We start from the raw sequence: 25,672 nt of genomic DNA on the forward strand, positions 1-25,672 counted from the left end.
AGCTGGGGAGAATTTCAAATGACATCTGAGGGTGGTGTTATAATCCTGAGGCTTCAGGGTGAGGTACAGCAGTAGGAGGGGGAGTTGCTGGAGCCATCTGTGCTGGTGAACATGGTGGGTCAATTCCAGGAAAGGAAAGGGGCTTTGTTTTCTTTTCGGTGCCTTTAATGGTACAAGTCAAAATCATAGGATCCCCAGCCACGAGAATCTCTAGGATGTGGAGCTCTGGTTTCTGGGTCTGCCCTGAAGGGAAAGACAGATTGGACTGAAACAAGGGATCCTCATGGATACTTCAGTGACCCACCAGTGTCTCCAGGTTACAAAGCATTTTCTCACCCATAAGTTCACCTGGTACCCCCTCCCCACTCTGATAACCTCATGGAACCTGATACTGTTACTGTTGGATATATTTTCACACGGATATATCCCTTCTATGCACTATCTAGGTGAGCAAACTGAGGAGACTTCCTTAAGGAGGCAGAGCCTGAACCTGAATCCTGGACTCTCAAGCCTAAGGGTGAGAGAATTTTCTGAGATCTACATTGCCTCTAATTCCTTACCTGTCCCCCAGCCCAGACCTCCTAGGGTCAGTTCCTACAGTGCATCTTCCCTCCCAATCCAACTCTCCCCTCAGGCTCTGCCCCTTTCCAGCAGATCTGTGATTGCTTCCCTGTCCACCTCTTACTTGCTGGATGGTGTGGGGCAAATCACTTTTCCCCTCTTTGTATTTCTATCAATAAAGAAATAAAGTTATCAATTGTAGCATATATTGTATTATTGTAAAAACAAAATACCTAGGACTTTATAAAGCTCTATGAAGTAAAAACCACACAATTACCAGAACATCTTCTTGGAGTTGCTCCTTTACAAACCACCCATTTGAATGAGATTGTCATCTGATATAGAGAGTTTTATTTCCTCCTACAGGAAGGACTCCTGTGTTCTAGATCTGCACAGAATAAGTATGTCATGGTGTCCCTTTTAAGTACATTGTGGATCAGCAGGGTACAGTCTTGTTCGTCAAGATTTCAAATAGTGTGGAATCTGCCCTTGGTGTTATTATCTATGGTAGCACTGGGTTGATTTATAGCTACACAGGACCTGATATTTTTATTGAGCCAGTAGGCCATGAGCACAGAATTGCTTGGGGATTCCTTGGGAAGTTCAAATATTCAAAGGATTACACATCTTCTACTTGTATCTTCTTGAGTTCCACCAAAACATGAGAAAGTAACCCTGTGGAGAGGGATTTAAGTTGAAAAACTGACTAACCTAGTGTCCTCCAGTGTCCCACTTGTGCATTAAAGGATTAAGCTTACCCTAGAAAGTTTTGACCCTTTCCCAGTTCTAGGGAGGTAAACTCTAAGCCCTTGGAATGTCCTCCCGATAAGAGTGTCCATTACCTAGGGCCATGGGTCATGCTGGATAGTCTATATGAACAAAGTGATTTATGGAGCAGACCTTGGGCCATATGTGGTATCAGTTTGACCTCTGGAGGAGCCAGAGACTAAGGTCAGCCATACCTATGGGACCAGGCCCCCAGTAAAAACCCTGGACACTAAAGCTGAGTGAGATTCCCTGCCTGGCAACACTGGGCATATTGCCAAACATTATTGCCAGGAGAAATAAATACTGTATGCACAACTCTACTGGGAGAAGACAACTGAAAGCTTATGCCTAGCCTCTCCTAAATCCTTCCCTTCATGCCTCTTCCCTCTGCTGATTTTAATCCCCATTTGTTTGCTATAATAAATTGCAACTGAGAATATAACAGTTCTGCTAAGTTCTGTGAGTCTTTCTTGTGAATCATTGAACCTGAGGGTGGTCTTGTGGACTCCTAAGTGTACCACCACAATTTAGCCTGCTGGGTTTTTCTGTTGTTCTTAGTATTGGTAGTAATTATATCTTGTGAGGTTGGCCATGAAGCTCCATTTCTGAATCTCAGTTTCTCAATCAGAAAAATGGGCACAATACTACCAATACTACAGTGTTGTGGGAATTAAGAGATATTAACTAAAGATGTACATAGTTCTCTATAATAATTTTAGATTGTAACTTAGCTGTTGGCTCTCACTGAACAAGTATTCTTTTCCCTGATTTCTTCATTTCCCAGGTGACAGGTCCCTTATGTATAAAATGGAAGGAGGCCGAGGTCACTTCTAGTAATGCCATCCTAAAATTATGGTTGTATTACTGACCTGTATAATTGTTTATAGATTTTCCAACACCTTCATAGAAATCAGTTTAAGCCATCCTGATAATGGTTTTTTATAGTCCCTTAGACAGGGGAGAAGCTGGGGCTCAGAAAGGATAAAGGCCTGCTTCAGGTTACAGAGAAAGGAGTAACAGCATTAACTAGAACCTGGTTTTCTACATGTTAAGTCCAGTATTCCAAAACATCACCACAAGGGATCTCAACACTCTTGGTTCTGGAACACCATGCTATTTCTCTTCTCTAAGACGTGACTTAATAACACCTACTATATAGATGATGGTGTTGAGAAAGCAGATGTGTATACATTTATCATTGAAGTTCTGGAGTGGCATGGGCATGGCATTAAAATGGAATTAGGAGTCAGAGGAGTTGGGCACTCCAATAGCGAAATTTCTAATGACTTGTGGCAAGTTGCTGAATCTCCCAAGGCCTGTTTCCTCATCTGTGAAATGAGGACAATAATTCCTCAGGGAGTTTTTGGGTAGATGAAACGGGACACACTGTGAGTCACAGAATATGCACATGGAAGACGTCTATTATTTATTATCTATCAAGTACTTAATTCTCTATGTCTTCACCTTACTCAGTACTGTCTTCCACTCCCCACCCATACCCACCTCACCCCCACTCCTTTTTCACTTCCTCAGACACCTCCAACCCTGATTCTCATTCTATTTACCCAACCATAACAGTGGCAATGACATAAGCACCAACAGGATCTCAGGAACAAGAAAGGGCCAGGACCTATCCAGTTGCTGACTCAGGTTTCATCCATATATTGTGGAGGATAGGATTTGGAATGGATGAAGAGAGAATCAGCAGTAAGAGGCATGGGGTGGAGGTGGAGGTAAATTCATAGCCTACTAGGGGCTTTTGTCTCTTCAACCACTCTTAAATTCTGTTCACCTTGAGAATTAGGAGCTTCATGGGAACAGATGCTAAGGAATTTCAAGGATAGAGCAATGTTTCCGAGGCTCTCTCTGGAGCCCCAGTACCATGTCTTTCTTCTTTCTCCTCTAGTCATCACTCCCAGGTCCTTCCCTCTTTGAAGGACCTCAACTGCCAGACTGAGAAGCTTGACCTCTCTCCCAAGTCGATGGGGGAAGTAGTGAAAATCACTTTCAAAGGTTTTGAACCATGGGGAACATATTTGGGTGTCATAAAGATCACTATAGATCTGCATCAAGGAGAAAGACAGTTCAAGAGGAAGAAACAGTGGCCATGCGGGTGGAGAGGACAGAATATATTTAAGTAGTATTTAAGCAATAGAAGACATGTCTAGGTCAACAGGATAAATTCCAAACTCCTTTGCCTTGCATTTGAGGCTGTCCATGTTTTTGCTCAAAAAGTTGCCCTATCTCCACTGCTTCTTTCCCTAGCCTCTGCTATTCTTTGCCTGTCAAAGAGAGAAGCACCTTTCCACATATAGTCTATACATTCCTGTCTCTGTATGTTTACTTGGGCCACTCTTCTTTTCACTACATTCTTTTGCAACTCTCCCCTCTGCCCACATTCAATCCTAGCCCTCTTTCTAAGTCCAGGTCAAATGAACTTCCATCAGGTAGCCTTCCATGATCTCCACAACCAGAAAGAAGCCTCCATTCCTAGACTCACTTCAATATCCCTATCCATTCATCTTTTTTAGGGCAATGTCTCAGACAAACTCTGAGAAATGCCTACCTGATAACCACCCTCCTGTGTATACTTATAATTTTAAATTTGTTCAGATGACCAACCCCCAGTTAAAAACAAAACAAAATAAAACAAACAAACAAAAAAACTTTATTTCTCTGCCTCCTCTACATCCAGGAATGGTTCTATGACTGTTGTGGCCAATACCAGTACAAGTACAAGAAAAATGTCTTGTGTGGATAAAAGCCTATTCAGCATTTACTCTACTTTCTTTACCATTACAACTGAGCTCTGAAGGTCTGTTTTTTGCATATAATGCTAGCTAATGGAATTCCAGACCCTGGTTTTAAAAAAATAAGTTTTCATAATGAAAGGAAACAAGTCTTAGAAAGAATTGAAAAAGATGTTCACTTCCCCTGAAGCTATAAATCAAAAGATATTGTTTTGTGTTATAAAAGGACTCAAGGAATTTGATTTGATATTGTACAAAACTGAGAATGTTTATAAGAATATAATTTATGTTCTCCTTTGCAATATACAGTTTTGTATGAATATTCATGACTGTTGCTGACTTGTTCTGTTCTCTGTTGATACAAATCCGCCCTTGGAAGAACAATTTAAATAAAGTGGTCTTATGAGACTCTAAAGACATTAGAAATTATTCCATGTCTTATGAAAATGATATCCAAATAAAATAGAATTCTGACCAGTTGTCTTATTTAATAATTTCTTGCTCTGATAACAATAATATTGTAACTGACATCTCTGTTTTCTTAAATTGTACGCCCATCTGTAGGACTGTACTCTTCTTTTCTCCCACATGTGCAATGCAAATAAAAACTTTGGACTCTGCTAGATTTATTATTAAGCAAATATTCTGAGAGACTTGTCTACTTAGAATACCAACCATGAGGCTACCTGCCAAAGACTTTTGAGATTTCTATTTTTCTGATATCAGCACTACTTTCTCTTTGTTGCTTTCTTCTTTTTCAAAACCTGTCCCTTCTTGCTCCTTCTCCTCCTCTTTCCCTGGAATATGGATGTGATGCTGGAGGTGGAGCAGCTATTTGACAACCATGAGATACCATAAAGATCAAAGCCACAGACTAAGGATACCGTAAACAACAATATAGTGGTCCTGGTTCCCTGACAGCTTTGTGGAGTTGCTATATTCACCTTGTACAGCCTACAAATATGCTTCCTCTTCATTCGGTTGTTTCTTTACTTGGGAAACTGGTCAAATATCCTACAGGAGAACTATCCAAGAGTGAGATCCTTGAAGAAAGATCCTACATCAAATAGATCTTTGTGTCCTCCAGGGTCTTAAAAAGGTTCTTGTCTGAAAAAAATGTTTAAGCACATATCTTGATGATTTTCCAACTATTAGTTTCCAGTTTAATTCCACTGGGGTCAGAAAACATACTTTATATTATTACAATTCATTTGAGTTTGTTGAGACTTTATAGTTCAGAATATGGTCTAAGTGTTCCAGGAGCTATTGAGTACAATGTGTATTCTATATTGTTTGATGGGATAGTCTATAAATGTCACTTAAGTCAATTTGGCTGATGGTATTTTTTAAAGATTTTATCTATTTATTTGACAGAGAGAGAGCACAAGCACAGCGGGTGGCAGGCAGAGGGAGGAGAAGCAGGGTCCCTGCTGAGCAAGGAGCCCAACCTGGGGCTCAATCTCAGGACCCTGGGATCACAACCTGAGCTGAAGGCAGATGCTTAACCAACTGAGTCAAACAACTAAGCCACCCCAGTTGCTGGTATTCTATATCCATACCATTTTTTTTTCATCTGCTTGCTCAGTTACTGAGAGGGGAGGGTTGATTAGCCTAGTTCTCCTTTCAGTTAGATTAGGTCTTTATTTTTGAAATTAAAAAATTTAATTAGAAATTAATTCTCAGAATCTAACTGAATATAGTGATTTATTTACAACCTCAAATCAAAGATTAAGGAGAACTCTGGAGGTGATTCCAGATAAGGCTTTGCCAGTAACTCGCTGGAAACTTTAGACAGTGCTGTTCCCTCTCTGGTTTCCCCCCATTTTCCCCATCTGTAAAAGGAGCAGGTGTTATTGCCCATGTGTAATGGTCCTTCTGACTTCAAAATTATGATCTTTTCCAAGTCTCTTTCCCTTCTCCAGGGCCTGGTGCAGCCATGGGTTGTCTCCACAAGAAACCTCTTTCCTCTTCCCGCTAAATAAGCATTTCCCTTTCCAGACTTACCCTCGTCTTGGGTGCCCACAGCTCCAGCCTGAACAGTCCTCCGCACGTCTCCACTCTGCTATTTCCGTGACAACCCAACGTCCTCCTTGAGTTCGGTTAAGGGCATCACGCGGACTTAGCCAAACTCACCATTGGCTGACTTACTACTTACAGGAACTTACTTTCCAGAGGGAGGAATTGATTGGCTGATTTAATGGCTTCCTACAACCCAGATCAACTGACATGTGCAATAAGCATGTGTACAACTACTGAGTGACTCACTGGGAAGGGACTAAGGTAGAGGAAACCTAACTGATTAGCTCACTCATAACAAGTTCATTAGGTGGCATGTGAGTCCCCAGCCTCACCAACGTCCCAAGGGCCTGAGGTCACGTGGGGATGTGGCTCCCCCAAAGCCCCACCCCTCAGGCATACCAGTAAGCATGCGCGAATCTCTCCAGAGCCAATCAGGGCCTGAGGATGCGCGTGGGGGGCTGCTGGGACAGGGAGAAACCATGAAGTAGAACTGTTGGTCTCCTGCGCTTGAGGGAGCTTGGAGTTACTGGTGTTTCGTTTATCTTGAGCCAGAGGTTCGAGACCCCTGCCGGCCCTGGAGACATGGGGCAATCTGTAAGGAACACTCCTCCCTCAAGCCAGTACTTGTGGGCAAGCAGGTGATGGGATGGATTGAAAGTCATCTACCAAGGAACAAAATGCGAAGTGCTTGACCCTCAGGGCCCATCAGAAGGCATCTTGGTACCCCTTTTCCTTCCTGCAAGTAGAGTCTCCTTCACCAAGGAACCAAGAGACCTGAGGAAGACCCAGTTCTCCATTCTCTGTCAAAACTTATCGCGGGGGGTGCTTGGGTGGCTCAGTGGGTTAAGCATCTGCCTTCGGCTCAGGTCATGGTTTCAGGGTCCTGGGATCGGGCCCCACATCAGGCTCTCTGCTGGGCGGGGAGCCTGCTTCCCCCTCTCTCTCTGCCTGCCTCTCTGCCTACTTGTGATCTCTGACAAAATCTTTTTTTAAACCTATCCCCGACCTATTCCCAACCCAGTTCCCTTCCTCTCTCCCGTTTCTCTTCTAGATGGCATTCACCACTCCTTAGGAGCCCACTTTCTGAAATTACAAAGCACACAAGGAAATAACCCTCTCTCCGTGAGTGAGGATAAAACTTAAACTTCTCACCAGACCCTTTGAAGCCCTGAAAGACCTGTTACCTCAGGATCTCACCCTTCCATCTGGGCTCGGGTGCATAGATCCCCTCTCTGGGCTCTTGGACTCACTAAACTTCTCCTATTCCAGAGCCTAGAATCTGCTGACCCCCTAATAATCCTTTTGGCCTCAGCACAAATGTCATTTTCTCAGAGAGGCCTTCTCTAATTCTCTAATCCAAACTAGGTTCCTCCCCTGGTCCCTTATATTTTCTCATAGTGTTAGGTACTTTTTCTTCCTAGCACTTGTCAATATTTTAAGCTGCAATTTTGCATTTATTTCTTCATTGTGAACCTGTGTAGACCACGAGCTTCATGGAGGCAAGGCCAGTGTCTGGCTTGTTCACCTCATTATCTGGCACAGTGTGTGCTCCTGTCTCTGTGGAATGTGTGAACCACATGCCAAAAGGGTGTCCATACATGTGAGGGTTTATATAAATATCTGCTCTTGCCTACAGGATAACCACCACATTAGTGCTGGATGGAGAACCATTGGATTTACACACAAATAATGCCCCAAGGAAAAGATGACCCTTTTTGCAGCCTCTAAAAATTGCCAGCACCTTGCACCAGAAGGGAATGTCATCCATTCTGAGGGGAACAGTACACAGCTATGGCCCATTCTCATGCCAGATTCCTGTTCTCATTCCTTATATGACTGCCTTTCAGCCTGGCCAAAAAATATTCCACTGACCTCCTAAGTGGTCTCTTTGCCTCCAGTCTTCTTCTAAGTACATCTTCAATAACAACTCCTAGAATGATCTTTCACTATGTATCTGGCCACTATTTTTTTTTTTTAGTTTCAATGGGAGAATTTAGTGATTCACTAGTTGCATATAACCCCAGTGCTCATTACATAAAGTGTCCTCCTTAATGTCCATCACCCAATTACCATTTTTCCAACCAACCTCCCCTCCAGCAATGCTGTTCGCTAGAGTTCAGTCTCTTATGATTTGCATCCCTCTCAACTTTCATTTTTTTCCTTCCCTTCTCCTATGTTCATATGTTTTGTTTCTTAAATTCCACATATGAATGAAATCATATGGTATTTGTCTTTCTCTGACTGACTTATTTCACTTAGTGTAGTACCCTCTAGTTCCATTCACATCATGGCAAATCCAGCCACTACTTTGCGTCAAACCTTGCAACAGCTTATAATCCACCCACCCAACCCTCCATTCATTCACTCAATTATCCAACAAACATTTTTGAGAGTCTGTTATATTTTAAGAATCATTCTAGGTGCTGCTGGTACAAGCAGAAAACAAGACAAGATCCCTGTTCTTGTGGAACTTACATTCTAAGGGAGTCAGGATTAAGATCCTACCAGATAAAGCTCCAATGCCTTATCTTAGCATTCAGGGACCTCAGAAACTCAGCCTTCCATCTAAACTCGGGTGCATAGACTCCCTCTAGGCCCTTGGACTCACTTTGTGTCTTTTCTCCACCTCTACCTCTGGACACCACCTTTCACTCACTCTCCACCTATGTATCTCTCAGGGCAGTGTTGAAAGGTCTTATCCAAAGACATATAGCCACTAAGCCCTGAAGTTGGTATTCAATCCATGTATGATGGGTCTAAAGCCTGAGAATACAGTAGGTTCTGGGCACACAGTAGGGGCTCAAAAGCTACTTTTCGGTGGACCATGGTCTCACATTAATTTTCCCTTCCTTTGACACCATCCCAGGCCAGAGCATATTTCTTCTAGTTAACCTGAACAGCAAATCATAGAGTTTGCTGTCAAATGTTCTAAGACCAGGTCCCAAAGTAACCCTATTCAGTGGAGAACCAGCGTGAGGGACAGGTGGGGCTTTAGGGATCATTGGGTTTGTCATAGACTCCAGGGTTTCTGGGGCTGCTGAGAATTCTGTAGACTGTGATAATTCCATGGACAGTGGGGACTCCAGGTAGGCATGTAGTCTTCACAGGTGTCATCAGTTCCAGTTTATTTTGCTTTTTCTGGAAGTTTAGGGTAAGGGATGCTACAGAGCAGGGAAAAGAAAGAAAGATGTTGGAACAGGTCTAGAGGTGAGGTATCCAAATCTTAAAAAGGAAATTTCCTGTCTCTCTCTTTGAGCACAGAATTACAGTAATGTGGAGCAAGCACTGGCTTTACCTTTTCTCAGAATCTCATGGCTGGAGTATGCAACCATGTCTTCTCCTGCTGATCCTCCATGTGCATTCCCAGCACCAGGAGCCCACCCAGTGTTCCTCAGACTCCTCTGGGAGGTTCTGCCTGACTTCCCCGGGTTAGTCCCTCCTTCCTCTGGGCAACCATAACCCCCATCTCAGCCCTGTTACTGTAAGGCTGCCTTCCTACTAGCCCTATTGTTTTCTGAGGGCAGGGCCCAGGTCTCACCCATTTCCGAGACTCCAGCATTGCCCAACATGGAGGTTAGGAGATACTGCAGGACATTTTGTTGGAATTTAAGATGCATGGTTTATCCACAAAGGAACATGAGTTCCTAGTGTAGTGTGTAAGGAGGGCAGCAGGGCATTTCTGATCCCAAAGACTTATAAATGGTAAATAACAGTGAGGTCTGTCTCTTCCAAGCCCTGCTGAGGATATGGGGTCCAAGGTAAATGAAAGAGTACCTTGGCTTTGAGAGTACCTTGGCTTTAGGAGTACCTTGGTTTGGGGCTATCCTTCAAGCACTTCTGGCTAACTTGGGTCTGTGGCATCTACAGACTGTGTTGACCACAGCCTACCAAAAACTCAAGAGACCAAAGCCTTTGGTTTCTACAACTTTGGTTGCCACAACCTCTGTTGGCTCTTTTGATCCCCTTCTCAATATAGATTCAGTGTGAAGGGGTGTGTGTGTATGTGTACATTGCTGATTCTAATTAGTCTCTATTTCTCTTAATTTTCATCCTTCTTCCTTTCATCCTCTATAAGATGATCTGGCAGCACATTCTGGTATTCTAGATGCCCTGTAGGATTGAGGATGATAATTCCTTTAAACACTGTATGTACCTCTCTTTGTGAGTCTTATTGCCATCATTCTGATAGACTAGATTCCAGACACAATGGATACCCACCAATATTTGGTTCTCTGAAGATGAGCTGATTGTGGATTTTCCTGGCTCTTCAGGCTTCAGAGGCATCTTGGCTTCTTGGCTTGGTCTGACTGTAGGGTTGTTTTCTGCTTTGATTGCTGCAACTTCCTTTGTCAGCTTCATTCTGATATATTTCATTCTAAGGAAGTGATACCCCCCTCCCCCGGTTAGTTCTGGCTTTCTGCCCAGCAATGGGCTCCAGTCTTGACCAGAAGTTCTGGTTTAGAGCCTCAGTGACACCACTGGCTTGTTGTGTTATCGAGGGCAAGCCATACAGCTTCTCCGGGAATTGGTTTTATCCCCTGTAAGACAGGGAGATCTTATTTATCAGGCTGTAAGGCTCAGATGAGGTCAGCTATGAAAGAGCTTTGCAAACTGTAAAGGATTGTTATTGGTTTTTAAGTCCAGCTGATTACACTTTAAAAATATCTCCCCAGTTTGCCCTGCTGCTTTGCGCCTCTCCCTTATCACCCCTTATAGTCAGTCAGTCCCAAGTCCCATCTCTTTGACTGCCCCTCATCACTTGCCTGGCTCAAACCTGGCTCTCTGCTGTGTAGTCTATGGCAACAACTTCCAGCCTGGCTTCATGCCACTGGGCCCCTGCTCTTTGGTTTCTGTACAGACACCTTCCCCTAGGAGCTTTCCTTCCCATTTTAGCACTGTTCCATGGCTCTCAACTGAGGATTGAGTCCAAGACACTTGGAGTGGCCAGAGGCCCCCCTGCCAAACTCTCTGGCCTCACCTCTGGCAACTCTGCCCTTCTCATTCTGGGCTTCTAGCCAATACATTTAGCCAACTTTCAAGAGTCTTTATGAACTAACATCAAGAAGCCTTTTCAACTTCATTTTTAGCCATTTCCTATCACTCTCAATGTACCTGACATTGCACAAAGACACTGGCAATTCCTCAAATGTGTCTTTGGGATACATATATACTACTTTCCACGAAATAAATGAGTACTCAACCCCCCTAGGCCCACTTCAGACAGTTCCCTGGGGATTCTGCTGCCTTCTCCAGGGCTGCCACTTCCTGCTTTACTTTCTCCTTTATGAAATTTGCTGAAAACCTCTGTCTTCGGGACCTGTATGTGGCTCAGCATTGTCCTGATGGCCCTGGACTGTGGTGACCATTTTGTTGCCCTCTTCCCTTGCCAGACTCTAAGCTCCTTGGGGGAAGGGTCCTGTCTTTCCTTTTCCATGGCAGCCTTGCAGGGCCTGCCAGGTAGAATTTTATCCCTGGTACTCACATGAGTGGGGAGAAGCAGAGGAACATCAATGCTGTTGCAATGGTTCCATAGACAATGCCGTGGATCAGCCCGTTAATGAAGGTCTTGCTGGATGAAGGACTCTTTCCTGGAAAAAGAGAGTTTGTGAGAAAGGCTTCTCTCCTGGGGCCTTGGAATTGGAGCCAAAGTTCTTCTTCCTCCCCATTTCACTCTTCCTCACACAGTCACTGGGCCCCCTCTATCCTCACTTGGTATCAGTAGGATGCTCAAAGCATGGGTTCCACTTTGGTTCTTCCCCTTACAAAGAAGCTTCGTGCTCTTTTTTGGCTTCTCCGCCAAGCTGATGGTGCTGTTGGCCCAGGGGGCAGTTATGGTGGAAGTCACCTGGAGGTCGCCATCTGGGTTGTTCTCATCTACAAGAGAACCTTCCATCCACCACTGCACGGAGGGTGTGGGGATCCCATGGAAGGAGCAGCTGCACTGCAGAGTCCTCTCCGTGGAGCAAGAGGAATAGAGTAGCCTGGTGGGTACTGTGGGGAGGGAGGGTCAGCAGTTAGCAAGGCATCCTGACTTCCTTTCTCCACTTCTCCAGGACCCAGCCTTCTCCTTATTTGTGATTCCCAAGGAGCTTTGGAAGGACCTTCTGGAAGCCCAGAGGAGTCAGGCTTCACAGACCAGTTCCTCTTCATCCTCTTCCTCACCTGGCCTGAAAGTGAACACTGGACCTGACTAATGGCAAGGGAACTTTCTGAGGATCTGCACTGCTGACTCCTTACCTGTCCTTATTTCTTACTTACCTAGCCCCAGGCTAGACTTTCCCGCCTCAGCGCCTACTTTCCTCTTCCTTCCATCCTTCAGGCTCTGCTCCTTCCTAGCTCCACCTGTGATCAATTTCTCCTGTCTGGATGCTGGTGGCCAAGTCACTTCCCCTCTCTTTGTTCTTTCCCAGTTTGGAAAATAGGGATATTCGCTGAACCTGTATCCTGCTATCATGGATGTAAAAATGAATGCCCTAAGGTTGATAGTGTTACTAGCTGAATATATGGTAAAGTGTTATCCACTCAATAAACAGAACACCTTTCTACACTTCTTTCTTCCCAGCCCCAGGTTGGCTTTGATTGAGCATTCATCCTAAGCAGAGATTGTTTTGGCATTTTCTGGGTAAGAACATTTGAGCCTGCCTCACTCTATGTAGAACAGGTAGGATATATTGTCCACTTGGTGACTTTGTCAGTTAATAAGGAACGGTCACTCTCTACAAGGTCTCCAATGAGGAATCAGTTCTTAGTGTTTCCACATACTTTTCCACTGGAGTTGTTTGAGGTTACTAGAAGAAAGGGGTAATTTTCTCTTAAACAGTAGCCCTTGATTTGAATTTTTTATCTGGGTCACTTGGGGGGATGAATAATTTGCAGGGACTCCCCCACTGCTGTCCTCTGGATTATTTTTACATCTGGGAAAGCATGCCTGTGGACAGTGGCTGGCAGATATGGGCAACCTGACTAACCCTGGGCCTTCCAGCTCCTAATGCACTCATCTCTTCAACCACCCTGGCTGACTGCCCATCCTCACTCCCAACTCTGCTCTCTGGCCCAATCTGCTATTCACCCCAGCCACTCCCAGCCCTGCCAGGACCCAGTGCACAGATAACTAGTCCGTATTGGTTATTTGGTACCCTACACCCTTCTGTCCTCTCTTCTCATACCCCCGCAGCCCAGGCCGCCCCAGTCCTGGAGCCTCAGGCACCTCCAGAACTCACTCATCCTACTCACCCAGCTGTGGCAGGGGATCTGCCATCAGCAGCAGCAGGGGTCCTCAGGAAGAGGAGGGGCTAGGGCCTTCGCCGCAGCTGGCTCTCACATCAGAGCCACGTGGTTCAGAAGATGAGAAGATGAGTAACTGAAAGAGGATGTGGGGATGGGAGAGCAGAAAGTATTCTTAGCAAGCCACAGGCTTTAATCTCTGGTCATCCCGGAAGCCTGTTCGCCCTCAGAAGCAGCAATCACACGGGATGAGATGTTCAAGAGCATCAAGGGACAGCCAGCTCCCTTACGACCTCTCTGAGGCCCCAATGCCACGTGTCCTTCTCTTTCCTCTGGTCTTTCCCTCCTAGTCCTAGCCCACTTGGGAGGAACTCATTTACAGAGTCTTTGGGTTCTATCTCAAAGCTAATAGGGATTCATGGAAGCGCTGTGTACCTCAGAGGGGCAGGGCCAATCTGGGTGTTTGGAATAACCCCCTGGACATAGGAGAAATGGCCTAGACTGGAGCAACTCCAGCCAGGTGGCCAGGGAGGAGCCTGGAATGCTGGTTGGGAAAGAATGACATGCTGTAGATACTGTGTGGGTTGTGAGGGATGGAGAGGGTGGAAAAGCCTTAACAGATCCTTTGGGAAAATGAAAATGAACAGGAATTCCTACTGCTGTTAAGAAAAGGTCCAAACTTCTTTGTTTTGTAAATGAGGTTCTCCACAATTTGCCTCACCCTTGCTCTCTGTCTCCCTGTGCCTTTGCCAACATTTTCCACGCCAAAGGGAAAATGCTGCCTTCTCCAATGTTCACCCTCATCATTCTTTTCCAGTCATTCAGGGATTTCTCCCTTCCACAGCTTTTCCTCTTGCAACTCCGCTCCATCCACATTCACATCCTACTTCAATTTCAGAGCTGAGTTCAGTGCCATCTCTTGCAGGCAGCCTTTCCTGATCTCCCCACCCAGTCAGAAGTGGGTAAATCTCTCCCCTTTGAGAATTACTAACTTTTTTCATTTGTTGTTTTTTGAGGAAAGAATCTGTTTTCTCCACCTACTAGAGTTACTTGCTTTTGTGCAGCCAGACAACACCTACCTATCCTGCTCTCCGTTCCTAACAAATCCAACTTTGTTTAGGGGTGCAACGTTGAAAGCTAAAGCACCACTTTGTCTAGACTCCTTTGTAGTTAAGATGGGGCACGTGACATTGTTTTAGTGGAAGTGAGCTGGGGATTCCTGGGAAAGTTTTCCTTTCCTGATATTCTCATTTCCTTCTTCCTTGTCACTTCCTTCTCCTTCTTCCCTGAAATATGGGTATGATACTAGAGGTCGAGCAGCCATTTGGCAGCCATGAGGTAAGCACAAGGATGAATGCCACTCATGAAGGACATTCTTGCAGAACAATTTGGGGAGCGTGGTGCCTGACGGCCTTGTGGAACTGCTGCACCAGCTCCTCACAGCCTATCTCTGTCCATCTCCTTACATGAGAAAGACAAACTCTCATTTGGTCAGGTCACTTTTGTTGGGAAACTAACGAAGTGTCTTAGAAGAGAATCTACCTGAGACTCAGCACTTTAAGGTAAGACCCTACATCAAACAGACCTTTGTGACCTCAGAAGAGCTTAGAAAATGACCTTTGATAGTCACTGATAAAATGTTCAAATGTCAGTCTCCCTTTTTATGAAACAATCCTCACCTCCCCCCACTTTTTTGGCAAAGCAGTGATTTAAGAGCAAGAGCCCAGGATTTGAACACCAATTATGTAAGCTATGTCACTGATTCACTGGAGGACCATAGACGAATCCATTCCCTCTCTGGGCCATGAGTCCCTCATTTCTGCATTAATTCCCGGAAAAGGCAGCATGAGGGGATGTGTCCCCAGTCTATAAGACTTTGGGGAAGACACTGCTGGCTTCTGACTCAACAGGTATTCCAGCACCATTGTCCCTGTTGCCTCCACTACAGAGACTGAAGATAATAAATATTAATGTTCCCAGGTTCCCTTACATGTATATCCTGGTAGTCAGTTGACACAGATCTGGTCAAAGAAAAAAACCTTCCCAACCATACTGATATTTTATTGTTCAGAAAGGTCATTTAAACCAAGAAGGGAAAAAGAAAGCAAAACCCTAAAATTGAACACCAACAAGATCTAGTAAACAAATGAAAACAATGATAACAGAACAATTCTGGAAGAATATCTATTTCAAGTAACCTTTGAACATAGGCCTCTGGCTGTAGGGTTTTAAAACCCTCCAAAGGGTTTTAAGGGAGACAAAGAAAGCTATCAGTATTGGTATTGTAATTTTGAAACTACTTATGTTTTAAAGATTTTCATAGTAATGAAAAAGAAAAATAATATAAAATACAATAATTTAAAAGAAGAAAGTAAAGTTTAAATTTAATTAGCAATACTGGTACAAACTCTTGGTTTTAAAAAACACATTCTAGGGGTGCCTTGGTGGCTCAGTGGGTTAAAGCCTCTGCCTTTGGCTCAGGTCATGATCTCAGGGTCCTGGGATTGAGTCCTTCATTGGACTCTCTGCTCAGCAGGGAGCCTGCTTCCCACCCCTGCCCTCCACTTGCCTCTCTGCCTACTTGTGATCTCTTTCAAATAAATAAATAAATAAATAATCTTTTTTAAAAAAAGTATTGTTTCTTTAAAAATAAAAAGAAAAAAAATAAATTCTAGTTCCATATTCTGTTCATTGAAATAGCCTAGAAGCAATGACACATCCATAGTGATAAACATCCCTAGCACCTATATCTTGGTTTCTAAATAATATCCATAATAATAAGCTGCATAAACCAACTTTTTTAAAAAGCTGATTATTAAGTTTTTAAGAATACTGCAAGCCGGTTGTCAAACAGCCATTATTATGATTTAAATTATATAAACTCACAAATTATATTAAAAACAAAGGCAGTAATTACTTGAAACTACTGCCTAATTTTTCTAGCACATCTCAATGTTATCTGTGTTCTTGAGGTTACTTACATCTATTGTATTTGTATGATGGAAATACTACATAATGGTGTGCTATTGGATCTCTTCCTAAGTTCATATCATGAGTTGGTAGCTTGAAACTGTCTACGGTCAGAGTGTCTACACAGTGGAAGTTGGCAATGGTACAATTCAGGGCTTCTTTTTCCCTTTGGAGATCTGGTTATCAAATATTTACTAGCATACCATTGCTGATATTTCCCACTCAAAGGAAACCATTCATCTTGCAACAGCCTTCCATAAACCAAACAGCTCTTTGTTAGTCATTCGAGAGCTATTCACTGCTATCACCCTAGTGGCCGTAGGATCTGGCAGCTCCTCAGGTGGTAAAAAAAAAAAAATTAAGGGTGAGGGGAGACCACCTGCCCGTGAATACATTGAGGACCTCCTCATATTCCCTTGGTAGCTTGTTCCTCTATAAACCATTTGCATTTTATTACTGAACTCCTCTGGACATGGCCTTCCTAATTAGCACGTTTATCCAACATTACCGAAGATAATTATGAGTACAATTATGAGTACGTTAGGTTTCAGGATTATTTTACTTCCTTTAGTCTTATGGGCAGGTTCAATCACAGCCCAATAGCAGCTCGTTGTCTCTCAAATGGAAATTTTCTGATTTAAAAAAAATCCCAGGAGTGGCCACTGGGTGGTGCTCACTGGCTTTTGTCTGCACAAGGACTCCAAGACTTCATTCTAGTAATTTTATGGTTTGGGGTTAGCCATATCCCCAAATGTTGAATATGTGTCCTCCAAAATCCAAATAAGCCAATCAAACACTAGGCTTCCGACATGCTTTTTTCATCAGATATCTTATATTTTTCAAATTAATAACCTGTGTGAGCTTGGACAAGTTTATTGGTTCCCATTTAGCATGTCCTATCAAAGTGGTTGAAGGGAGGATTTACATGCCTCCTGTTTCATAATACATGTCCTGTTTCAGACACAGTATCTACTTATATTTAGAAAAAGGAGGAGACACAATGGCTTTACATAAAATCTGTTCAAGTATTCCATTTTTCATCTAAACCCTCATTTTAATCCCCTCAATCCTTGTATTCTCATATCTTCCTAGTCTAACTATAATTCTCACTAGGATTCACAATGCATGGGCCTCCTGGTTTAAAGAGTCCCAGAAATTCTTCTCCAGACCATTTTACCACTAATGTACCTATGGCTTTGAGTCTCCAGTTGGGCATGGAGCCAAGGGGCCCCCGCCTTTTTACCAATCTTTATCTTGATTAGATAATGGAATCATCACCTCAGGCAATTTGAAGTTAGGGTCCCATTGTCACATTTGCCTTCTGGCTTTTGAAATTCCTCCGACCTAGGGTAACTATAGAAGACTTGACTAAGATCCTTCAAAGTTGAGAGACCATCTGGGGTTCCCCCCCCCCCCGACCCCACTCACCCAAACTCCCAAGAGCGCTGCACTAAGATCTTTGTTTTGACCCCATCAATGTGCACTCTATTTCTTTGTAAGTGTTTAAAGATTTCCCTCTCCAGGGGCGCCTGCATGACTCAGTGGGTTAAGCCTCTGCCTTTGGCTCAGGTCATGATCTCAGGGTCTTGGGATGGAGCCCCACATTGGGCTCTCCGCTTGGCAGGGAGTCTGCTTCCTCCTCTCTCTCTGCCTGCCTCTCTGCCTACTTGTGATCTCTCCCTGTCAAATAAATAAAATCTTAAAAAAAATTTCCCTCTCCACTGGGATGAGTTCCTTTGACACTTCCCTTCATCTTTCCTTTTTTTTTTTTTAAGGTTTTATTTATTTATTTAAGAGAGAGATTGCATGACTGGGGGGAGGAGTAGAGAGGAAGGGACAAACTGAGCATGGAGCCCAATACAGGGCTTGATCCCACAACCCTGAGATCATACCTGAGCCAAAATCAAGACCCGGATGCTTAACTGACTGAGCCACCCAGGGACCCCTCCCCTTCATCTTTCTTCATTCTCCTGTGAATCACTCTAATTTTCCTTGCTACCTGTTGTTTCAACATGGCTTTTCTCTTTAATAGCAGATGTGAGGCTAGCAGCCATAGCTCAGACTGGACAAAGCCTAACTTGGCCCAGTGTTAGCCCTTTTCTTTACTTTCATTTTCGCTATTACAGATAAAAATAACCAAAAGATTGTATAGTGAGCTTGTTTCTTGAGATTTTGAATTTCTTTATGCATCTAGTAAGTCAACTCTTCCAGACGGAGTTGGATCCATATGGTTTTTTAAAAAAATTGGTAACATTAACCTTCTAAAACTATTTGCAGAACAGTTGCATTTTCGTGCCAACAATTGACTATGGGGACAGGAAAGTTTCATTCTCTCCTGACTTCACATCCTTGGGCTTGCACTTCCCAACACTTATGTTTCATTGAGCCAAGTTCTCACAAATCAAATTTCTGATGTCAACTGCAAAGTTAGTGAATAGTCTAAATAAAGATGACCTCACTTCTGACATCAACTGCAGATTTCAAATGTCTCTAAAACCACCCTCACTTCTAACACCAACTGCAAGTTTTAAGGTCCTTGAGACTATTCTTTGGTTTGATAATTCACCAGAAATACTCAGAGAATTCCTGAAAACTGTTACACTCATGGTTATTGTTTGTTGCAACTAAAGGGTTCAGATTAAAATCTGCCCAAAGAAGAATCACATAGGCTGAGTCTAAGAAAGTTCCAACCAGAGAGTTTCCAGCTTCCCTTTCCTTGTCATGGACAGTATAACTAACATTTCCTGGTAATGATGTGTGACAATATGCATGGAATATGACAACCAAAGAAGCTCACCCAAGCCTGGTGCCCAGAGGTTTTAGTGGCCCTTCATCATATGGTCATGATTGACTGCCCCATGGCTGATCTTAAGTCTCCATCTCCAGCTACTGCTTCTTTTTCTTTTAAAAGATTTTATTTATTTGAGAGAGAGCATGCACAGGAATAGCGGGAGGGGCAGAGGGAGAGGGAAAAGCATATTCCTTGCTGAGCCAGGATCCTGACATGGGGCACGATCCCAGGACCCTAAATCATGACCTGAGCTGAAGACAGCCACCTAACTGACTGAGCCACCTGGGTGACCCTCCAGCTCCAGCACCTTATGAAGGTGAGCTGATACCATATGATCCAAAGACCCCATTCTAAATAATATCACATGATCTGGTGTGGCTAGCCCCTCCTGCTAATCACATTTTTGGACTATTCAGTGTGATGCCTCCAGGCAAACAAAAACATCCTGTCAGGCAGGACATTCTAGGGACTTCCAGACTATCTTCCAGAAGCCAAGGGCAAAGGCCAGACCTTTCTTCAGGCTAGGTTAAATACGTTAATACACAAAATGATAAATGCCAAATCCAAGGTAGCAGTTATTTCCAAGTATGGGTGAAATATATTTGGGGAAACGAGACACAAGAGGCAGTGCTTTAAATTTTAAGTTGGGTAGCAGATATATGCTCTAATACTATTTTACACCTTTCTATTTGTCTGAAATATTTCATGTAAATGAAAATTTGATCATTGTCATTTATACAAAAGCTTTATATATGTGTATTACATGTAAATATATATGCTCATATATAAGTTATATGTTCATATGTAATACATAAATAAAACAAAGATCCGAAAAGATACATAATATGCTGGTACCAGTACTTACCTATGGGTAGAGCAGTGATTAGAGAAAAAATGAAGTAGGATTGTCAGTTTTATTTCAGACACTTTGGCATTGTTTGACACAGAAGTTTGCCTTCACGTATTACAACCAATTCTTTTCATAAAGATGACTTAGTAAATGAAAACAAAGACAGGATTGCATAATTAGACCATAATGAAATTTCAATATATTTTAAACTAATATTTATTTAACTACTAATATCGTGCAACTTCCCAAGTACATCATCCCATTTATTCCTCCCAACAATCCGAGTGACTGAATATACAGACAATGGCCATACCGTATGTGACACTTGAGCCTCAACTATGTGGCGTATATGACCCTGAGCCTCACTTTGCAGTCACAAGTCCAGGAAGTCCACAAATCACAGTCTCTGCAGCAGCTGGCCCAGAACACTCTGAACTTTGTCAATGAGTACCAAGTTCCCTATTTTTGGCCCCTGCTTCCAGCTGAGAACCAATCAAAAAAAAAGTCAAATCTGCTCCCAATCCAATCACATAAGGTGCCCCCACTTCTAATTGGCTAAACTTCAGCTTCGCCATGATCACAGTCTCTAATCTGACCCTATCAGAAACTTTTTTTTCCCATGATGCTGCCTGCCTTTGAGTCACTGGCCGAATGCAAGGGCTGGCGGCTGACTCTCTTGTTACAGCAAGCTCTGAGTAAGTAATTTGTTTGTTCTCATTTGGGTAGTCTTCATTTATTTCCAGAAACTCTGAGGAATTAAGTCTTATGATTTCCCCCTTATGGGGGAGGAAACTGAAGGTTGGAGAAATAAGTGATTTTCTCAATGCACTGAGCAAGTGTAGTTAGAGACAGATTTAAAACTCAAGTTCCTCTTTCTCCATACCAACTGGCTATCTTTCTTTCTCTCTCTCTCTTTCTTTCTAAGATTTTATTTATTCATTAGAGAGAGAGAGAGCACAGGCAGAGCAGGGGGGCAGAGGGAGAGAGAAAGAGACTCCCCACTGAGCAGGGAGTACTCAGGACCCTGAGATCATGACCTGAGCCAAAGGCAGATGCCCAACCAACTGAGCCACCCAGGCACCACCGCACACCAACTTTCAAGAGAGCAGAAAATGTGTAAACTACCTACATTCTTTGGCCAACAGGCAACAGAGTAAGTGTCGAAAGTAAAATTAAAAGTTTAAGCATCCTCACTTTCATCTCAGAAGAAGGAAAAAAATCAATCACCTCAAACTTAGGAAACACATCTCTAAATCAAATGAAATTGTACCTAGGAAGAAATCAAGAATCAAAACCTTAGAGTCCTTTTTGACTACTCTCTTTTCTCTCATATTCCATAGCCATGTCAGAAAATCCTGTTGGAACTGCTTTTATTTTTTATTTTATTTTTTAAAAGATTTTAAAAATTTATTTGTCAGAGTGAGGGAGAGAGAGAGAGAGCGAGCATGAGCAGGGGGAGTGGCAGGCAGAGGGAGAAGCAGAATTCCCGCTGAACAAGGAGCCTGATGCGGGACCTGATCCTAGGACCCCAGGATCATGACCTGAGCCAAAGGCAGAAGCTTCATCGACTGAGCCACCCAGGCATCCTGGCACTGTTTTAAAAATATATTCAAAATCTCACCACTTCAAATCAGTCCACTGTGACCATCCTGGCCCAAGCCACCATCCCCTCTCACCATGTAGCAGGTTGCTACAGTAACCTGCTCACTGGCCTTGCTGCTCTACCTTTAGTCCCTGTCCATTCTATTCCCCACAGTGGCAGCCGGAGGGAACCTACCAGCATTTCAGCAAGCTCCTGGCCCTTCTCTGCTCAAAACTCTCCAGTGGCTCTCATCTCAGAGAAAAAGTCAAAGTTCTGCACGTAGTAGCCCTCTCCTTTTGTTCTCTGATCTCACTACCTGCCACTCTACGGAGGCTCTCTACTTCCAAACACAGTCTGCTCCCACTAATGAATTTCAAGAAGCCTGGTCCCTAGTGATGGCACGCTCCTTCATTCCCTCCAGCAACCAACATTTTGAGCACCTCCTTTATGCCAGGCATGGGGATAAGGCGGTAACCAAGAATGAGACAGCGCCTGTCCTCATTCTAGTATGGAAGGCAGACAGTAAACAAGTTTGCAATCAAGCTAATTTGATAGCTATTAAGTACTATGCAAGAAAAATAATGCAGGATAATAGGATAGAGGATTATGGGATGGGGGAGTGGGGAGACAGTTTAGATAGGGTGGTCAGAAAAGACCTCTTTGAGGAAGTGACATCTGAGCAGAAAGCTAGATGGAGGAAAGCCACACCTGCTCCCTTTTTGCACTGCCCATACCCAACCTTCTCCAATTTAAAACTCCATTTTGCACGTGGGAACCCTGTCTGGGTTCTGGCCCAGGCTCTGCTAGTAAATCACTGAATAACCTTGGTCAAATATTTTCTGCTGCTTTTCCGTCGGTCTCCTCATCTGTAACACCCGTGGGTTTTAGGATTTGAGATGTAGTGATCCATCCAGCTCTAAAATGCTAATTCCTTGGTGCTCTTTTCTGCCAGGCTTTACACGCAGGATGACTCCTCAGGCACCCCGCTGCTTTCCTCCCCTTTACCCTTCCCTGGGCCCATCATTTCTTCTCTCCAGTTTACCTTCGGCTCTTGTTCCAAGGGCTCCTGGCTAGACTGGCCTCAGCACACTTTTCTCGCGTCTGCGCGTTTCCTTGGCGGAGTCCCAGAGGCCCAGAGGGCTTTCCCGACTTGCTGAGGGAAGCTCTCACTTTTGGACGACCGACCTACTTAGGCTGACTGGAAAGCTGATTTTCTAGAAAATGCCGAAGACTAACAGTGAAGCCGATTAACTGGCTTTCACTTGGGATAACCACGGGACCAACGACTGAGGGCTTTACTGGGGGATTAACTTGTTAAGGGACTGGTTCAGAGGGAGCGTGTGAACTAACAGGGCGGGCTACGGAGCAGGCGGATTATCGGATTAACTCATTCACTGGTCTGCAACCAGATGACCTGTGGACTCCTAAGGGCACTAATGTGATCATTACCAACCGACCGCTTGGTGACCCCCGGGGGGGCCTTGAGGCTGACCAGGTGGCCCACCAGGTAGCAGGCGAAAGGCAGTTAGGCCCCATGAACGGACGGACGGACTGAAGAGCAGGCGGCTGCTCTCAGGGGGCGGCCGCGTCTGACTGACTACCCACCCCCCCAACCAGAGACTCGAGGCGCCGCCCTGGAGCCTGAAGGCGTCGCCCCCCACCAGCCCCCCACAAACCTGACTCCCAAACCGGGCACCCACCGCCTGACTGAGAAGCCCCACTTTCCTGGAAGCCCAGTCCGGGCAGGCCCAACGCAAATCTCGCACTCAACGGCTCCCAGAAGAGCCAACAAGCCAAGACAGGCTCGCGACGCCAGGAGACTTTGCTTTGAGGCGCGGGGAAGGCTGTGGGGAGCCTGGAGTCTCCCTTGGTTCTGCCCTACCTCCTCAGATGGGTGTGCCTAGCCTGCAGCCAATCAGCAGTTGATGGGACTATTCTACAGCCAATCAGCGACTGGATAGGTCTACCCTGAAGGCAATCAGCGCCTACACACCTATTCCGCAGCCAATCAAAGGCTGCACGCGCCCTCACGCTGCAGCCAATCAATGAGGCAGCTGTAGCCCGCAAGCAGGACTTGAGCCAATCAGGCGGTGCTGTGGGAATGTGGATGCTTTCTTTTTAGAGAAGCTTTTCTTGATGTTGCTAATGAAAACTACTCTACTACCTTCCTCACTCAGGAAGTTCCTGAGTTCCTCAGAACTTCGTTTAATGAGTTCTGCTCATTAAACACGTTCTTAACCACTGAACATTTCCTTTTTCCACTGAACATTTTCAAAAACACTTATTGCTACTAAGTTACAGTTTTGCTTATGGTCTGACTCCTTCACTAGAAGGTAAGCTCACTGTGAGCAAAGTTTTGTTTTGTCTTTTTTCACTGTGGTTTCTTGCATGCTTGGAATATTGAGGATATTTAATATTCATCGATATGTTTTCATTTAATCTTGGACAAGCCGAGGAGACAGGAACTCAAAGTTTCATGTTAGCAGTATCAGATTCATCTTACTGAAATATAGCTCTGACCATGTCTCCCCTGTACATGTTCTATCTCCCCTACCAGACAGTAAGCTCCTTTGGGGCAGGATCTGTGTTGGAGTCATCTTTGTATCTCCCACAGTACCTGTCAATAAATATTTCTTTTATTTCTTTTTTTTAAAAGATTTTATTTATTTATTTTTAAAGATTTTTATTTTTATTTATTTATTTGACAGAGAGAGATCACAAGTAGGCAGAGAGGCAGGCAGAGAGAGAGGAGGGAAGCAGGCTCCCTGCTGAGCAGAGAGCCCAATGTGGGGCTCAATCCCAGGACCCTGAGATCATGACCTGAGCCAAAAGCAGAGGCTTAACCCACTGAGCCACCCAGGAGCTCCAATAAATATTTCTTAAATGGACAACAGCAATAAAAAAATTTCAGGTTAGGCATGTGTTTAGTTGGTGAGATACTGCCAAAGAATTTTCCAAATGGAAAAACCAATTTACACTTAACACCGGCAACCTGTGAGTTAGAGGTGCTCCACATCCTTGTCAAAGCCTGGTAATAGCTAATCTTTAATTTTAGCCATTCTGGTGTTTTTGTAGTGATACTTTATTGTAGTTTTAATTGCACATTCCTGAAGGGTAATGTTATTTTTATGTTTTTAAACTGAAGTTTAACCAACATACAATGAGGTATTAGTTTTAGGAGTACAATATAGTTGTTCAACAATTCTATATGTACTCTTACAGAGTACATATTTTACACACCCTTATAGAGTACATATAGAATTGTATATGTGCAATTCAAATAAATTGCCTAACTTCATGTATTAAGAAACTAGACAAAGAAGAATAAACGAAACCCAATGTTAGCAGAAGGATTTAAATAAAAAGATTAAAATGGAGATGATTGAAAGAGAATGGAGCAACAATACTCCATTACTCATCACCTTAACTGTATAGTTTAATTCCCATTCTTTACTTCACTCATCTCCCCACCACCTCTCCTCTTGCAACCACCAGTTTGTTCTCCATATTTAAGAGTGTATTTTGGGGGGGCACTTGGGTGGCTCAGTGGGTTAAGCCTCTGCCTTCAGCTCAGGTCATGATCCTGGGGTCCTGGGATCGAGCCCCACATCGGGTTCTCTGCTCAGCAGGGAGCCTGCTTCCCTTCCTCTCTCTCTGCCTGCCTCTTGGCCTACTTGTGATCTCTCTCTGTCAAATAAATAAATAAAAATTTTTAAAAAGAGTGTATTTTTTGTATTTTTTTGTTTGTTCATTTGTTTTGTTTCTTAAATTCCAGATTCAGATATCTGATTTGCAAATGTTTTCTCTCGTTCTGTGGGTTGTCTTTTCACAATGTCAAAAATGTCATTAGAAGCACAAAAATGTTCAATTCTGATGAAGTTCAATTTTTTAAATTAACATATAATGTATTATTAGCCCCAGGGGTACAGGTCTGTGAATCACCAGGTTTACACACTTCACAGTACTCATCATAGCACATACCCTCCCCAATGTCCATAACCCAACCACTCTCTCCCTTTCCGCTCCCCTCCAGCAACCTTCAGTTTGTTTTGTGAGATTAAGAGTCACTTATGGTTTGTCTCCCTCCCAATCCCATCATGTTTCATTTATTCTTTTCCTACCTCCCAAACTCTGCATGTTGCTTCTCTACTTCCTTA

General features: G+C 43.8%; 1 protein-coding gene across 1 annotated transcript; it reads right to left on the reverse strand.

Moving 5' to 3' along the window:
- Positions 1-8,509: 8,509 nt before the first annotated feature.
- Positions 8,510-20,354, reverse strand: SIGLECL1 (SIGLEC family like 1). The gene is made up of 7 exons (XM_044260495.1): positions 20,247-20,354; positions 19,949-20,075; positions 13,332-13,458; positions 11,808-12,089; positions 11,581-11,686; positions 10,317-10,473; positions 8,510-9,259 (listed from the first exon to the last, which is right to left on the reverse strand). The coding sequence occupies exons 3-7, from the start codon at positions 13,354-13,356 to the stop codon at positions 9,245-9,247; spliced, it is 585 nt and encodes a 194-aa protein (XP_044116430.1). The 5' UTR covers positions 13,357-13,458; positions 19,949-20,075; positions 20,247-20,354; the 3' UTR covers positions 8,510-9,244.
- Between the last annotated feature and the right edge of the window lie 5,318 nt (positions 20,355-25,672).

This window comes from Neovison vison, chromosome 7 (genome assembly GCF_020171115.1).
Source record: "Neovison vison isolate M4711 chromosome 7, ASM_NN_V1, whole genome shotgun sequence".
Classification (NCBI taxonomy): domain Eukaryota; kingdom Metazoa; phylum Chordata; class Mammalia; order Carnivora; family Mustelidae; genus Neogale; species Neogale vison.